The sequence below is a fragment of the Empidonax traillii genome, unplaced genomic scaffold (genome assembly GCF_003031625.1).
Source record: "Empidonax traillii isolate 1590-97213 ecotype Southwest subspecies unplaced genomic scaffold, ASM303162v1 scaffold93:size1158651, whole genome shotgun sequence".
Taxonomy (NCBI): Eukaryota; Metazoa; Chordata; class Aves; order Passeriformes; family Tyrannidae; genus Empidonax; species Empidonax traillii.
The window spans coordinates 567,071-584,092 of NW_020955286.1; the positions used below are offsets into that span (position 1 = coordinate 567,071).

Below are 17,022 nucleotides of genomic sequence, written 5' to 3' on the forward strand. Positions count from 1 at the left end.
TGTCATGGAGCTCCATTTCTCCACAGCTTGTCTCTTTAGTCAGATGTAATACAGGTACCTTTGCCAAGTTAGTGATGCTTCTACAAGCTGCACTGTAGTGTGAGTAAGAAAACTAAGCAGTAGAGGATGTACAAGGTTGTGCTGGTTTTGGCACATTCTATGTTGATAAGCAAGATAAAACTATGATAAGTACTACACTAAAGGAGTAGTGTGTGGTTTGCTGCCAGGGCAACTACAGTTAAATCTTTGAAAACAATATTTTGCTTAATCTATCCTTACATTACTGGAATATGAAATGTAAATAAATAAAATCATTCCACTTGAAGCCTCTGCTTTTCATTCTACAAATTGAAACCATCCAGCTTTGTACATTCAGATTTTAGATGAAATAGCACTAGTTCAGTTGTTAATGAGAGCCTTGGAGTTTTCTTTATGGCATTCCCTGTGGAGTCACTCAGAGCAGTGACTTCAGCACTTGATTTAGCTGAAGGTCAAAAGATCATTCTAGATAGCCAAGCCTGCATTTAATGGGGAATTCACTCCATTCAGATGTGGAAGCCTCTACACAAAATCCATCCTTCTTCTCCACAGGTTTTCTTGAGGACAGGGAATCTCAACTTTTGTAAGGTTCACCAACTTTAGAGGGGTTTCTGTCACTTATCATCACTTATGCTAATGGTTCTCTGAACTAATCAGCCTGGACAAAGTTGGCCTGCTCTAATTACAAGTATCCTGGTGTTCTTAGTGTCCCATGACAGGTCTTCCAAGGTCAACCAGATCTTCTTTTCTGATCAGATTAAAAAAAAAAAGAATTATTGTTGTTCTCTAAATTAAGCTGCAAAAGGAGTTCTCCAGGATGCAGCACACCGTGTCTGTGACCTGAGGCCAGAAGATGCTCTTGAACTTCCAGTGTGGGCAGAGCTACTTTTCATGCTGGAAATGCAGATGCTATGACACAGCCTACAGTTACTGGAGCTGCTAGTTTGTTATTTATTTGTTTTTCTGTCTTTGAAGATGGTAATTTCCACTGGGTATGCCTGGAGAAGTTCATGTACTCTTTTGTTCTTTCGTACTCTTTGGTTGAACAAAATCTCTGAAAATAAAACTAATAAAACTTATCCACTGGATACTATATTCCATTCATCTCAACAGGAGTTTCCCACAGTTGTCATGTAAAGTTCGATTGCCTTTCTCTGAAAAATTTATAAAAGCATAACTTCTACCAGGCATGACCTTAAGACCTTTGTTAACTCCTGCAAATGTCCACTTCCTTCTCCCCCACTGTCCTGTCACACAGAATCTGATACTGCTACTCCATGTTACTCACTCACCTCCTCTTCCTGTAGCTCACCTCTGCAAACTGAAGACCCAGCCCTGTGCCTACACCTTAGCCTCGCTCCCCTGGGAAGAAGAAATGGGAGCAGCCCAGGAGGAGCTGGGAGATGCAGGTCCATGCAGTGATCTGTCAGGCAGTGGGGGTGACCCTCTCCCAGGGGGTTACTGTGTGGCACAGGGCAGTGCCTCTTTCCAGGCAGTGAGTTCAGGTCCCCCCACCTATGGGGGGACAAAAGGCTTTGACCAAAGTGCACAGGCGTGTGCCTGCACACAGGTAAGTCAGTGGGGTATTTATACTCAGAAGCCTTTTTCAGGGTTCAGTGTCCCCCACGTAGGAGCTGTCCCTGCTCAGGGCAGTCCCTGTGCCACAGTGGGGATGAAATGGCTTTGAGGGAGCAGGTCTCAGTGGTGCTCTCTGTGCTTCTTCTCTGCTTGGCTGGACAGCCCATGACTCTGCTAACCACAGCAAAAGGGTGGCAGCAGTGCAGGACCCACGGGGCAGGCACAGTCTGGGAGAGGTTCCCAGCCAGAGGAAGATACCACGTTCCTTTTGGCTGTTGTGCCAGTGCTGCAAGGTCCTTCCCTAGAGCAGTCTATCCTTGGCACTCCACTGTCTTTGGCAGTGGGAGGGGAGTCCCTTACTTATAGAGATGAGATGGGTGGGGCCTCAGGTAATTTTATAAAATAACTTGTCACTGACTCCCACAGGAGTACATCCTGCAAACATGTCTTGGGAAGTGCTGCCTGTGGAGGTGCCAGGAGTAGATCCTGAAAACCTGTCTCTGGAACCGCTGCCCATGGAGCTGCCAGGAGAAGATCCTGAAAACCTGTCTCTAGAACCGTTGCTTATGGAGTTGCCAGGAGTATGTCGTGAAAAAACATCTCTAGAACTGCTGCCCATGGAGTTGCCAGGTGTATGTCCTGAAAAGACGTCTCTAGAACTGCTGCCTATGGAGGTACCAGGAGTATGTCCTGAAAAAACTTCTCTAGAACCGCTGCCTATGGAGATGCCAGGAGTATATCCTGAAAACATGTCTAAAGGATTCCTACATGTAGAGGTGCCAGAAATGAATCCTGAAAACATGTCTAAAGGATTCCTACATGTAGAGGTGCCAGAAATGAATCCTGAAAACATGTCTAAAGGATTCCTACATGTAGAGGTGCCAGAAGTAAATCCTGAAAACATGTCTCAGGGATCGCAGCCCACGGAGGTGTCAGAACTATATTCTGGGAACATGACCCAAGAATTGTTGCCCATGGAGGTGCCAGAAGCGCTCTATTACATGAATCCAGGGAAGACCATGATGTCATCAAAGGCAAAAGGACTAGAGGTAAGAAAATGGCTTTAAAAATTTGCTTAAGGTCCTCTGCATTTGACAGAAAACAAAATCCTGCTTTGTCATATCTGTATTCAAGCTGGTGTGCAAACTTGTTGTCTGATGGGACTAGGCAGCAATGCCTCTGCCTTAGGGAGTTTAAGGTGAGATATTCCCTGAAAGGCTCTCAGTGGCAAAAGTCCCCCTGAATCCACAGGAGCGAAAGATCTCATCTTCATAGAAAAACTGAGAGAAGTTAGGGCATTAGGGGACATGAAAAAAGATGATCAAATGGAAAAAACAAACAGGGAAGGAAACATTCTTTAGGGGCTGAATTATCAACCTGAATCCAGACCCAGACTTAAAATGCCTTTTTTCTTTTGTAATTGAATGCTACTTTTATTAAAAACTTCCTATTTCTTTATCAATAGCAAAATTTTTACATGTGTAATAATGTTTCAAACCCATATTTTTTGTTATTAAAAATGGGATAAGGACAGGATAGAGACCAGGAACAGAGAATTGAATTTTATTTACACATTCCCTTTTTGGTGCTGACTTTTCCATTTTGCTTTGCATTCTCTGCATCATTCCAAGATTTGCCTTTAGTTTAAACTGTAGTACATTATGCATTGTTCTGTTTGCACTCTGACTAAATGAAGGCACATCACTTCAGGAAATATTTGGAAAACAGAAACAGAATATTTTCAAAATTGTTCTTGTAGGAACTGTCCTTTAATGATGTTCTACAAAGTGTTTCAAAAGGAGGCACCCTACATTGTAGAATTATTTTGGAACTTTAATTTCCTGAAAAAAAATTGAAATGTTAAATTTAAAATTTTACAACTGCAACAAGTTTCATGTTCTGTGTTCGAACTCAGAGAATATGTTCTAGGATATTTCAAACTGAGGTTTAACACGGTTAAGAGCAGGAGCAAATTGCCAAAAGATAACATTCAAAACAAAAAGCAAACCTTTATTCACAGAATAATTACAGAGACACCTTTTGGGTACCTCACAGCTGTGATGGCTCTTCCTTCATTGACTTGTTGAAGGGGTACCTCTGATAGGGATTTTGTACCAGTGTGTGCCAAACCACGTGGTGGTTTGTTCATTAATCTGAGTTCACTAACTCAGCTGGGTGTAGCCAACAGCTGTTCTAATCGAGGTTTCAGCATAAATTATTGCAAGTAGAAATTAATTATCCACCCTGATAATGCTTCTGCTGTTGTTTTAACACTATTGTTTATCATTTCTTTCTTTCTTCAGGATGGAGACTCAGACTTCAATTCTTGGAGAGATGGTGGACCTCAAGAAAAGAAAGACGAAACTACTATGCCAGACAAAGGTGATTTCAAGGTATTATGAACAAAAGAATTTAGAACCAAATGGGGAGAAGGCTCAGGTAGATAGATAATGATGACATCAGTTTGCGTGTTGCAAGGGAAACACCCTTAAGCCTATAGTTGGATCGTTTTATTCTGCTTATGTTTATGTTTTTCATAGAATCATAGAATGGCTTGGGTTGGAAGGGACCTTTAAAGGTCATCTAGTTCCAAACTCCTTCAATGAGCAGGGATACCTTCAACCAGACCAGGCAGCTCAGTTTTCATAATTGCTTGTTGTATTTCTCTGTTATATTTTATTTGGAGAAGGCAGAATATCTTCCATTTTAATCCCTCACTTACTTGCAAAAGAAATCCATCGATAAGCTTTCTGTTCCATGATTCCTTCTGTAACTGAGAGAGAAAAAGTAACTGTTATGTATGTTCTCCTATAATGGCTGCAGCACTTCCTTGCTCCATCAGGAAAAGACTAAAAAGTGATTCTGTAAAAGGAATGATGCTTGAACATGGTAGGGCTATTCCTTGTGCTTGAGTATCACTCATAGATTTATTTTTGTTAAACATTACTGATTTTGATTGGAATTCTCTTTCTGCTACTTTGTTGTCTGTGCAGTAAATATAAGCTTTGTTTCCTACATGTCAAGATTAGAGAAGTTCAAGTGTGATTTGTATAACTGTGTTGTCCCACAAAATGTCTGTGGATAATTCTGTGGAAATTTGAACTATATTTAAAGCAGACAGGTTCTGCTGAGCCAAAATCAAGATGAAAAGAATCTTTATCTGAAAATTGAAGTAATACTGTGAACAGGCAGATGTAAACTTTGTGATAAGCTGCTTACCAGGTAGTCCTGGTACAATTAATGCATCCAGAAATTTAAACAAATTCATATTCACGGTATTTTTGGTTTTTTTTCATGTGCACATTTCAAAGTTTAGCTTTTGTGTTTTCCCAATATTATTATTAAAAAAATAAAAATCACTGTCACTAAAAGATTATACTGTATTTTCACAGGATATACTCTATTACTCTGGGGTCTTTGTGGCATTTAATCTTGCAAATATTTAGCTTACAATGTCTGGTATTTCCAGCCTGGTAGGATACTGAAATTCTGGACCATGTATAGGATGAAGAATTTTGTAGACAGTTAACACTGAAAAAAATTATTGATCATTTGGTTTAATGTCTGCTCCTTACAAGTGGTAAGGAACCTAAAATCATGATGAGGGAAAGAAAAACGAGTTGAACTCCTGGGTTATAATTATTTATCATAATTACACTTACAACAAGAAACTTCTTGCCTCCATTTCTTAATCCCACACAGTGATGGGTTTGTTTTTCCATTATGGGCTCAGGATATAGATTTAGATCAAAGACATTTAAGGGTCATGAAATTTCAAGGGGGCAGGGGTGACAGTAGTGGACCAAAAAAATCTTCTGATGAGTATGGGACTATAACATTCTTTTGGACCACTATATTGCCCCTGTCTCACACAGACAGATCAGTTTTTACATTTCAAAATCCCCAAAATTCATGAGAATGCCTTTTTGAGGGACTAAATTGTTCTTGCATCCGGTCACAGAGACCTTGTGTTTTTGTCTGTGAGCAGAATATAGAGCTCTATCCTGTGCACTTGCACGATCATTACTTGATTACTGCAGTATATGATACGTTTATGTGAGGAACACATCCACACTTTTCTGCTCTGTTTTTCTCAAATGCAAATTTTTCATCACTGAAACTTCTAGAAGACTTAAATATGAAGGTCTCTGCCTGCCAAAAGGGATTGCCTGTTAGAAATGTATGACAACATATTCCAGCAACTCCATATGGCTTTCTGCCAACATGCTGATTTTTATCTGCATTAAGAAATCTGTTTTATTCGGGCCTTGGCTGGTACTTAGCCCCATGATAAAAGCAGCAGGCAAGGCCAGCTCTGGTATATCCAATATCAGTGTTTATATTAAAATATATAAGGATTGCAGGAGGTCTCATATAATAATGCATGTGAGGGAATTTAAGGGGAACAATTGGATACATAGATCTGAATTCAGCACAAGCCATGTTTTAACAAGGATAAGATGCATCGCATCTCAGGTCAAGTCATACCCAGCCCCATGGTGCTTGCAGGAACATGACACCAGCAGCAGCTCTGTTCAGGTGCAGAAGTTGTTCTGAGCCCAGGAGCCTCTCCTGCCACCCTGAGTGGTGGTATGGGGATGCCTAAAATACAGACTACTGAAATTACATGTTCCAGCACGCGTCCCACTTCAAAAATGAACCTCATAAAGTCAAATGAGGCCACTTCCCATCAGCTCATAAGTTTGAAATATGGTTTGACAAAAGAATGAGGAACATCTGTGTCTTAGATAGACCTCTCTATACCCTTGGGAATCAGCAGTCAGAAATAGAGATTCTCAGAGTACGACGCATGTCCAGTGGTAATGTTTACCCTAGGATGAGAATCTAGAAATGCTCAACAGCTGTCAGATGTAAACACTTATTTTAAAGCTATCTGGAATTATGTGTAAAGAGTCTTGATCCTCAGATGGTTAATTCTCAGTCTAATTTCTTTCTCTTGGATTTATTTTGCTTGGGAAGGCCAAAGCACTATAAAAGGACACTGTTTTTTTAAAAGATGGACTATCCTATTCCCCTGGCTATGGTTCTGCATATGGAAATAATTTTGAACATGCAGCTGAATGTTCTAAGTTTTTAAATAGACCTATGTTTCAAAATCTGAAAAAGTCTGATTGTTAAACATCTGTAAACACTACAAGATGGAGGGCAATATTGACAGTACCAAAACAGCTATGCAACTAGCCTGAATTATCAATCAAATGGCAAATCTCTGCAGATTTATATATTAAGTAATAGAAATAATAATTAATTTATTTATTAAATAGAAATAAATTAATTACAAATCTCTGCACTGATAGGATCACTGTGCCCTGAGAGTAACCATGCTGTACTGATCAGTATTTGAAAAAAATTCTTGTGACCTTGCCTGTGCCTGTCATGCTCCTGTGAACACAGATAAATTTTCGCTGCTACAATCAGGGTTACTGTGGCTGTGTGCATGAAAGAGGCTTTTCTGTCCAGGTATGGGAGTTTTTAATTTACCAATATCCAACCCAGACTTTCTCTAATTCTGGTGAAAAAGTGGTCTGATTAGAAGATATATTACTAATAAAAGCCATTAAACACACAGCTTGTGAAAACTACCACTGTGGCAGCAGTGACCATCAGCACTCCCAGCACCCACATAGCCCCACAGCCCTCTATTGAGATGCCCAGCCCCAGTGCCTGGAGGAGGTGAAGGAAGGGAGCAATTAGAGCATCTACTTTGCCGTTGTGGAGTCTGAGATTGTCAAGAACTAGGAAATGCTTCAGAGACCAAATGTAACCAAATGCCGCAGCCAACTGCCCTCAACCTGGGCAGCATGCCACAGGGGACATTCCACAGCAGTGGGAGATAGGTTCTAGCAGGTTGAGAAAGGGCTTGGCTGAGTGATTTTCACAGCCTGGAGCATCTCACCTGCAACTGAAAAAACTTAAGGGTGCACAGTCTTTAAGGAGACCTGACTCTCAGTCAGCTCAAGATACCAGCTCTAGCACCATCAGCAATGAAGTATTTTCATTCTTTTGATTAGGTCCCTGGCTACCATCTAGTTAAGTTAGCACATGGAGATGAAGAAAGGAGTGTCCTGTAACATCCTGGGAGTGATTTCATCTCAACAGAATGCTGCTCAGGGCCAGGAATGCAGGGGTATCTTAGTTCAGGCAAGGAACTATCTTTGCCAGGAAAGGCTGCTGTGCTAAGAGATCACATAGAAACAGATAGCGTCATTATTACTGGGTGATTGCAGGGAAAATGTGTGGATAGAGAGGAAGTTCTTTTCATGGTTTACATAGGTAACACCCATTTTTTCTGGTTGGTTTGTAGAAATGGCCATTTTCAGCCATTGTAAAAGTAGACTGGTAGTACTGAAGGTATTTTTAAATCTTGTCTGATCTTTGCAGTATGGTTTGTGGAGTAGTATGTGGTGCAGTTGCACTTCAATAGGTAATGGTATCAGCACACTGTGGCACAGCGTTTTCTCTGCTTCCTCATCATAGTTTTTCCCCAAGCATGACAAAGACCACCTACTCATGAGATCAGATGGAAGACATTCCACATTTCATGTAGAAAAGCACCTGCTTGGATGTTTTCTGATGAAGATATGACTTTCACACACACAAATTAAATACGAATTTCATGATCTGCATTATCTTTTTTTCCGCTAGTTTATGATTGCTTTGAAATAAATGCTAATTTAAAAGAGCAACAACCAAGTCTGAGAATATGTTAGCTCAAGAATAAATTCTCCTCTCCGGATCAGTGTTTTTGGATGACTGCTCTCTGTTTGGGGAAGGCAGCTACAATATTCTGCTATTTGATCAAACATCTGTGCTACAACAAGGAGCTAACACTGAAAAAACCCCAGTACACATTCACCCAGCACACATTTGACTATACTGTTGTGCAATTGTGTGACTGGTAGTCTACAATAGGTGTTCATACCATTGATATCACAAGCTGGGAAGATGTTGATAGCAATAGCCCATGCTGGAAGACTCTGTTAGATGAAGAACCCTAAAGGCTGAATCAAGAAAGGTAGTGAGAGGAAAGCAAGTAAAAAAAAGGTAAAGAAGTATAGCCATCCTGTGGTCTCATAAACTATTGTCTCAGTTAGGAGTACTGCCAGTTTAGAGCTCCACAGCTACGTGTGATGTGACAGGATATATTATACAGCTAAACCAGTGGAGTAATTTACAGCAGTGGTTCTCAAGATGGATGCATGCCACACATACCTACATCAATATAAGCATGACTTTAAAGAGGGCTGGGATAGCCCTATGGAGGCAGGAATCTGCCAGGAATGCAGACAGCCTACATCACCAGAGTGCTCATGACAGAGAAATTCTGTTCTCAAATTCTTACTCATCTGGTGGAAGAAAGTTGGAATAATTCACATGACAGAGGAATCTTTTACTTTTACCGACATACTAATTTGTTTTTTACCAAAAGCACTGAAAAATAGAAAGAAGAGACCATGAGGTCTGTTCTGGAGACTATGAGGTCAGCTGGAGCTGCTGTTTGCAAAATCCTAGTAACACCTAATTTCCCTGGGGGTTCAGAGAAACTAGCAATGCACACCCTGCTCATGCACTGGCATAGCAGAGTGCTCTGCTGCATACAGCTGTGCTACACACACATGAGCACAATTTGGAAAGCACAAAACTGAGGGCAAGCTGGCAAATTGGCAATCAGTGAAACAGTCACAGAGTGACTACATGAGTCTTGATTTTATGAAAAGCAAACTTAAAATGTGACAGTGCTAAATGGTTGTAGTATGTCACTACATAGGAGGGCAGGATGCTGCTTGGGGTGTTGCACCATTAAAGGCAGTGGTGGAAACCTTTCTGTGTGTGGAATACCACTGCACAACAGCAGGCTTTTTTTTTTTTTTTTTTTTTTTTTTTAAAAAAAAAAAAAGCAATCATAGTACGAGTTAAGTAAACAGCATAACAGAACTTCTGTCTTTTGTTTCATAAATACATGACTGCTATTTTCATTGTCTCTATAACTAGATCCTAGTACATCATGTTATGCTTGTCACAGTTGCTATTTAAATACATTTCTTTTGTTTAAGATGTTACTGGAATTAATTAAAATAGCAAATCCTCCTGGGAGCAGAATAACTAGCAAGGCCTGATCACCAGGTGATTTCTACTCTCCCAGTTGTCTTTGCTACTCCCACTGGCACATGTGAGGACTGCCAGGACAGCTGATGCCTGGCTGCTGCCTTTTCCTCAGGTAACTAGTTGGTGACATGTACATCTCCCCTAGTGCAAGCACAGGGCCTGATTTATGTAGCTTCAGTTAAGCCATTGATTTTTTATATATATATTTTTAATTTCAGTAAGTCTTTTTGTGAAACCTGCATCTCTGAGAATTGATTTCCCTGTGGCAGATGAGGAACTCTGGCTAACATATTAGAAAGTCATTACATGGGAACCAGGAGGAAGGTGATCAGATAGCAGAAAATATGTAATAATCATTAGAAACCCTCAACCCACCTTTTCTCCTCAAGCAATGCCACTTGTCAGAGGAAGCATATCTGGAGCTGATCCAGGAGCTGGCAGCACCTTGAGCAATCCCTAGAGATAAATGCCTGCAAGAATTTCCCCTGTGTTTATTTAGATCCTAAGCAACAATGAGTTTCTGCCTTCTAGGGCATATGCTGAGGTGCCCAAGCTCATTCCTAACATGTGAATGTGGTGATCCACCTTTGCTAATTACCCAGCTAAGAGGAAGGGTTAATTAACCGGGTGTAGAACTGTATTATTTTGGCTATACTGTTTCTTAAATGTGAACCAGTGTCCTTGTATGGGGTAGTTCTGAGGATATACCCTTCTATCAGTAATTTGCAAATTTTGCAGCTTCTGTTAGGCTTTTTCTCCTTTGAGAACACTTGAAATAAAAAGTGGATGGATTTCTTAGGTTGAATCATGAAGAAGCACTGAAAAAGGAAAAAAAAACCCAAAGAATTCTTGAGGCACATATAGCATGGGTGGAAGCAGGAGTGTTTGTCAAGAGCTCAGCAAACATGATATGTTAGAGAAGAGGGGATTATAATCACACATTGAAAAAGTAATCTTTTGTCACAAAGGAGGCATAACTGTCTTTCCATCTGAAAATAAGACCCTTTCTCTCTGTTCTCTTGATAAAAAAATTTGCCACATTACTTATATTGTTTAAGTGAGGTTTTTCCATCTTTATCTGCCTTACATCTATTTTGCCTCCTTGTTCATAGTCATTATAGGAAGTCTCTGAAGCAGTGTAGAAATAGGATGCTCCTAAATGAGAGGAAATCAGTTGTTAAAAATAGCGGTTGTCAAAAAGAATGATTTGGAGGACTGCTGTAACCACTTATTCAGGTGGAAATGTTTCTAGGAGTGTGAGGAAATGACTGTGTGTCACAGCCACGGGAAATGCTGATTTATTTATTGCCTTGGTCAGAAAAGCCTTTTGCAGATAAGTCTGAGCCAGAGACAGGTTTATATAATGAGCCAGCAGGAAATCGCCTTCCTTAGAAGAAGGAAATCACATTTATCTTCTAATAATAAATAGGAGGAGATCTCTGCAGTCGCAAAATCTGGAGAGACTTGTTTTATAGAAGGCTGAGACATTCAAAGAGAACAAAGGAACTTAAGCACTTTCAATCTTCAAGTTTTTTTGGAGGAAGGTAGTGTTGTTTATTTTTCCCCAAAGGCAACCCGTACCTAACTCTTTGCCCTCTAAATCCTCTGAAAACAATTTTCAGCCATTGGTTTATCTCACAGTTATGATTTACAAAAGCTCAGATTATTGTTACTCATTTTCTCCTACAGCTGTAAATGGAAAACCAAAGAAATCTATGTTTTTGAAGCAGAAGGCAAAAACACCTCTTAAAGCCTGATCCTTCAGGTTTATCCTATGGGAGTCCATGACAACAGACATTCTCCACAGCACTTTTTTCAATGCAATGGGACCTCATGGGTGTTTACTAAGAGGATTGACTGTAACTTTGTGTAAGACTGCCAGTATTTTGACAACTCCACCATGGTGCTCACCAGTGCATTTACTCTGTTCAGGAGACTTAGTGTAACTATGTTGTAGAGCTAAACTCGGCAGTTTCAGAGCAAGAGGTTTTGCAAGCATCTCACAGGTTGTATGAGTTTTCCAGGATTTATCCCTTTCTTTTCTGCTCTGATGAGCAATACACACTCTCAGAGTAACAAAGCAAAAAGACAGTGAAATATAGAAAAATGTTGATTTCTTTAACAGCAGAAGCTTATGTTGCATATTTTCTTCTGCAGAGTAGTGAGATGCTGAGCCCAAATTTTACCAACTGAATTTCTATAGCATCCAGTTAGTTTGCACTTTTGAAACTTTTTTCCTATCAAAGGCTTATTTAGACTCCATTTCGTACTGTTCTTCTACAGATAGAATCCTCTCCCTGCTACCTGTTGACCGTAAGGATCATCCGGATGAGAAATCTCCAGCGAGTGGATGCCTGTAAGTATCTCCATTCTTAGTGGTGTCTCGGGGTACAGGCAACATAATATTTGTTTATAATTGTATAGCAACCTTTTCTTATTGTTTCTGAAATAACTTACTGTTTATGTAAACTAATTGTTACAAACCAGTCAGTCCGTGCTGCTTGCTGCTGTTTCTTTGAGTGTTATGCCTATGCTTTGTGACTGGTTTCAAGATTTGATTGTATTTCTGAGGATAAGCACTTTCTCTCAAGGAAAGGAGAGTTTCTGCTACAGGTAGATAAAAAAGACCACATTACGTGTTTTCAGAAACAAGAGGTAATTCTGGTAATGGTTTGTAGCACCTTGGGAAATGTGTCTGAAAGGAACAAATTTTTTCATCCCCCCCCCGTCTTGGTTCCAACAAAGATGAAATGAACAGAAAAAGCTTTTTACAATCATTACCACCAGGCAAAGCCATTATTAATTACCCTGAAATGACAGTCAAACAAACTGTGCTGACTGAGAGCTGGATGCCTTGTTCCTTCTAAAACTAATGCAGCAGTCTTGCAGTTGTGCAAGACTGTGAGTCACATGGCAGGAAAGTGGTGGGAAGCGAGTAAGCAGGAAAGGAAAACACCTCTGTTAACAGTCCATGTTAAAGAACATGGACTATCCTCATGTGGGGAGAGGTGTTTTATGCGAAATAAACAAATTAACTGTTTGTTTTGCTTGAGTGAATACAGCTACGTGACCGCCTGGATGAAAGGATGCTGAAACTATCTCTTGATTCTTTTGTTTCTCCTGTTTCACTGTAAGCAACAATAATGGGCTCCATAGTCTCTTGCACAGTAAAAATCAAGGAAAATATTCTGAAAGATGAAGATCTGGATTTACTATGCAGTACCATTCCCATCTTACCCTGTGGTTATCACATGTTTTTCTGAGAGATGTATTAGAGGATTTCCCCATGTCACAGCTTCGAGTGAGAGAGATATCAACAATATCTGAGGTCATATCATGGGGTCACAGTCCCTACACCTCCCTCCTGGTCCATGGCTGGGGATCATGTGTTGATGAAGCAACAACACAGAAAGGTCTCTTCAAGGCTTCATCTCAGATTTGTGCATGTCAGGCAACAAGACAAATAATGAGGTTGTAGAAAGAGATTGAGCAAACAGAACTGAGGCAATATTTTGCATTAAATACACAGCTGACTAGTTTGGCTGCATCTACTCTTATAATTAAGAATTGCTTGATATGCTTTGTATCTCAAAGTACAATTAAGATGCAGCAATGATGAATCACGTCAGCAGAACAGAGTACTTTGCCAGCCAAGCAGGCAACAGTCATTGATCTCCAATGATAAATCTGAAGTCGTGGTAGTTATATAAAATTCATTTTAATGCATTTTAAAATTGGTAGCACTACTTCTAGGTTCTCCAAATACATTCCAATACCTATTTTGGCAGTTTCAAAATTCTTCAAAGCATTATTATCTGCATACAATTTCACAGATTTGAAAAAAAACAAAAAACAAAAAACTTTGTTTGTTTCTGCATTATAATATTTAAAAGTAGAAAAACAATAATTAAGGTGTCTGTAGACCTATCACACTGCAATATATATTTTCTCATCAGTTCTGAATTTCAATTCTTCACTCTGACTTAGACAGAAGAACGTAAGGTTTCTTGAACAAATATACTTTCAGCAGAATAAAATGCAGCTTTCCCACAGTTTGAGACAGTCAGTGGCTATATGGTGACACCTGGCAAAACCTGGTGGAGAAGAAAAGGAGAAGCAAGGAAAAAGCTCCTATTGGGGATTGGCAAATTTTTGCCTTTCCCTACAAGTCAGTGTGCAAGCTCTTGTTCCCTGCTTTGTCTGCAGAGTCCTTACCTCCTGCTGAAGGATCCTCTCCATTAACTGCTGTCATCTCTCTCAAAAGTCTCATATCAAGGGACATTTATTCTCAAAGCTAGTTACCTTTTGCATTAGACAATATCCGATCATTTTTTCATCATCTCAATCATCATCATTTTTTTATTTTCATGTTAATTATTGTTAAGAACTGCGTAAGAGAGGTTTTCAAAGCACTGAAGTACTTTGCATAACCTGTATGAAAAAACATTGCATTCCCCTAGCACACAGTACATGGCATTTTTGGCTATACCTATTTGAGATATACCTTAATTTAGGTGCCTGGGAGAAATAGGATGAAAATCCTTTACTAACCCTCTATCAGTGCATTTTGGAAGAGTCCCTCTCTTCCTGGAGGTGGCAATTATTTAACGTACAGTGTCTAATTCAATGAGCTCCTTCTGGAGGAAGCCTCTGCCATCTCATACAGCAGGGGTTGTTCTGCAGCTGTTTTCACAAACCCTCACCAAGAAAATCATTGGAGGCAAGGTAGAGATGGAGACTTTTTGCAGTTGCTCTCAAAAGGTGGAGGAGGGTCCTAGGCCCCCCTTATCAGACAGCAGCGGAGGATCAGTGTGTGTGCATGCATGTGTGAGCACAGGAAAGCTTGTTGGCTGAGAAACTGAAATGGCTGACTAGAAGAGGAAATTCTCACTCTTCTATATACAATATCACTCTTGTCTGCAACTCATGCAAGGAAGAATAGAAACCACCTTCTGTTCTAAGTCATCTTGTGGTCTGTGCTTTTTCCCTCTCAGAAGGATATCTTGAAAAGAGTGACATTATAACAGGCATTTCTGTCTTTAAATAACTCTTGCTTGTTGTTGGTACCATGGAGTAACCTTTCCAGTGTCACACAGCACTGCTGACTTTGCCACGTTCCCACTTGTTTTGTTTCTTCCCTACTCAGTTAGCCAGGCTGATTGCTACGTCTCATTGTGGCTGCCAACTGCTACATGTGAAAAGTCACGCACTAAAACTGTGAGAAACTCCAACAATCCAGTGTGGAATGAAACCTTCTACTTCCGAATCCAGAGTCAGGTCAAGGTAAGGAAGCAAAGTTGTCTGCCTGATGCAGCCTGAAGACTTTTTGTATCTATCTCCTGAACTGTTCCCAGGAATTGTTTAAGGGATGACGCATGATAAAGGACTTTTCAAACTGTTTAACAACAGAGATAACCAAATTCTTATGTCTGTTGGATGGTTCTGCTCAGGAGGCACAGAAACTGAACTCAGTATTGAAGTTTTAGGGAAACTAGAGACTCTTATGAGTCAGTGCAAGATGGATTCAGAATTTAGGAGTTATTAAGTTGTTTTATAGGTATAGTCAATGTAGTATGTTACAGCAATTAAAAAGAACCAGGCAAGAATGAATATTCTACTTACATTTTTTCAAAGAGGGATGATACCCAGACTGCAGAAACTATAAAAAAACCTTCTCTCTCTTTTTCCAGAATGTGCTGGAGCTGACAGTGTATGATGAGGATTTTGCTACTCCAGATGACCATCTCCTCTGTGCAATCTTTGATACTGCTAAACTTCCAATTGAAAGAACAGTGGTCCTGTACTTTAAGCCTAGCCCAAATGTGAGAGCAATTAAGCAACTAAAGAATCATGAAACCAGTGGAGAGTTATACAACACTTTAAAAATATTTCTGAATCTGCCATAGATGACTTATCCCAATAATGAGTACTTGAATTGCCATTCAAAATATAAGCACAAAAAATGTAGTAAAAAATGAGAGCCTGAGACACTCTTCCAAATATTTTTGTAAATTATTAAAGACCATAAGACCGAAACAGTATGGTAGGTAGGGGAGCTACTGCTGTGAGCTACCTCTGACCAAGACCAAGGCCATGCAGCTGGTGCAGGATGAATAATCTGTAATTTTTTTTCCCATGTAATTCATAATCAGTACCCACTGCACCTTTGCTTGTATGTACTTTCACCCCAAAAAGCAATGATGAAGTTACCATGGTGTGTATCCCACACTGAATGGCTGATTCACTCTGTTTCTCAGTTTACCATCTATAAAATGGGAAAAAGAATCTTCATTCTCTTTGAAATCTAAGGATGAGATCAGCAAAATATCTCGCATGTAACTTCTTGCATGTACAAATTGCTTCCGGTAACCAAACTAGGTCATTCACAACCAGCTCATGCAGTTCAACACTGCCTTATGGAAGGTTGCACAACACTAACTCTGAATCACTCACTAATACCAGTCTCTGTTTATTAGGTTAAAGTGATGGGTGTAAAGTATCTTAAATTTCCAAGATAATAGCAAGTACTGTAAGTCATGGCAGGACAGTGCCAGGAATAGTTGGCAGAGAAAGGTAGAATTCAGAATATAAAGGAAGCTAAAAATTGTCTTTCCACAGCAGCTTCACACTAAGAAATAGAAGTATAGATTGTTTTGATGATACCTCAAGGAAGGAAGGAGGTGAGGAAGGAATCCTTAAGCTATCTGGCTGAAATGTTGATTCAGACCACCTAGTCTGAAATATATATCACAAGCTATGCATTGCAACCAATCACTTCAATATTGCCTACCAGGGACCTGGGTTTAGACAAGGGACAAAGCATTATGTAGCTATTTCGTTTAATATCTCGTTCTTGCTTTCAGGCCAAGGAGGAGCTAGAGGTTGAATTCAAGCTGGAGTCCGCGTAAGTGATATAGAGATTATTTTAAAAATGCAAAAATCACTAAATGATAAAGAAACAGTGTTAGTAGTCATGCTTTGTGGTATTTCCGTAAAAATGTGCCAGCCTTCTCCTACATCATTACCACAGTCCCCAGCAACTGACTGATTAGCTTGTTCTGTAGCTTAGCTACTAGTTACCCAGAGAGGTTGTGGATGCCCTATTCCTAGAAGTGTACAAGGCCAAGCTGGATGGACCTTTGAGCAACTTGGTCTAGTGGAAGGTGTCCCTACCCATGGCAGGAAGGTTGGTACTATATGATGTTTAAGGTCCCTCCCAACCCAAACCGTTCTATGATTCTTTGATTTGTCTTGATCGTGAACACATCAGAAGGCTTT

The 17,022-nt window shown here is 40.0% G+C and overlaps 1 protein-coding gene across 1 annotated transcript in view; it reads left to right on the forward strand.

Moving 5' to 3' along the window:
- Positions 1 to 2,570: 2,570 nt before the first annotated feature.
- The window catches only part of LOC114056465 (cytosolic phospholipase A2 epsilon-like), a 29,777-nt gene continuing 15,325 nt past the window's right edge, over positions 2,571 to 17,022 (forward strand). The window contains exons 1-7 of the mRNA XM_027881675.1: positions 2,571 to 2,666; positions 2,806 to 2,808; positions 3,921 to 4,010; positions 12,028 to 12,100; positions 14,891 to 15,027; positions 15,435 to 15,566; positions 16,608 to 16,648. Of these exons, the coding sequence (XP_027737476.1) occupies positions 2,571 to 2,666; positions 2,806 to 2,808; positions 3,921 to 4,010; positions 12,028 to 12,100; positions 14,891 to 15,027; positions 15,435 to 15,566; positions 16,608 to 16,648 (572 nt within the window). The remainder of the gene's footprint in view (positions 2,667 to 2,805; positions 2,809 to 3,920; positions 4,011 to 12,027; positions 12,101 to 14,890; positions 15,028 to 15,434; positions 15,567 to 16,607; positions 16,649 to 17,022) is intronic.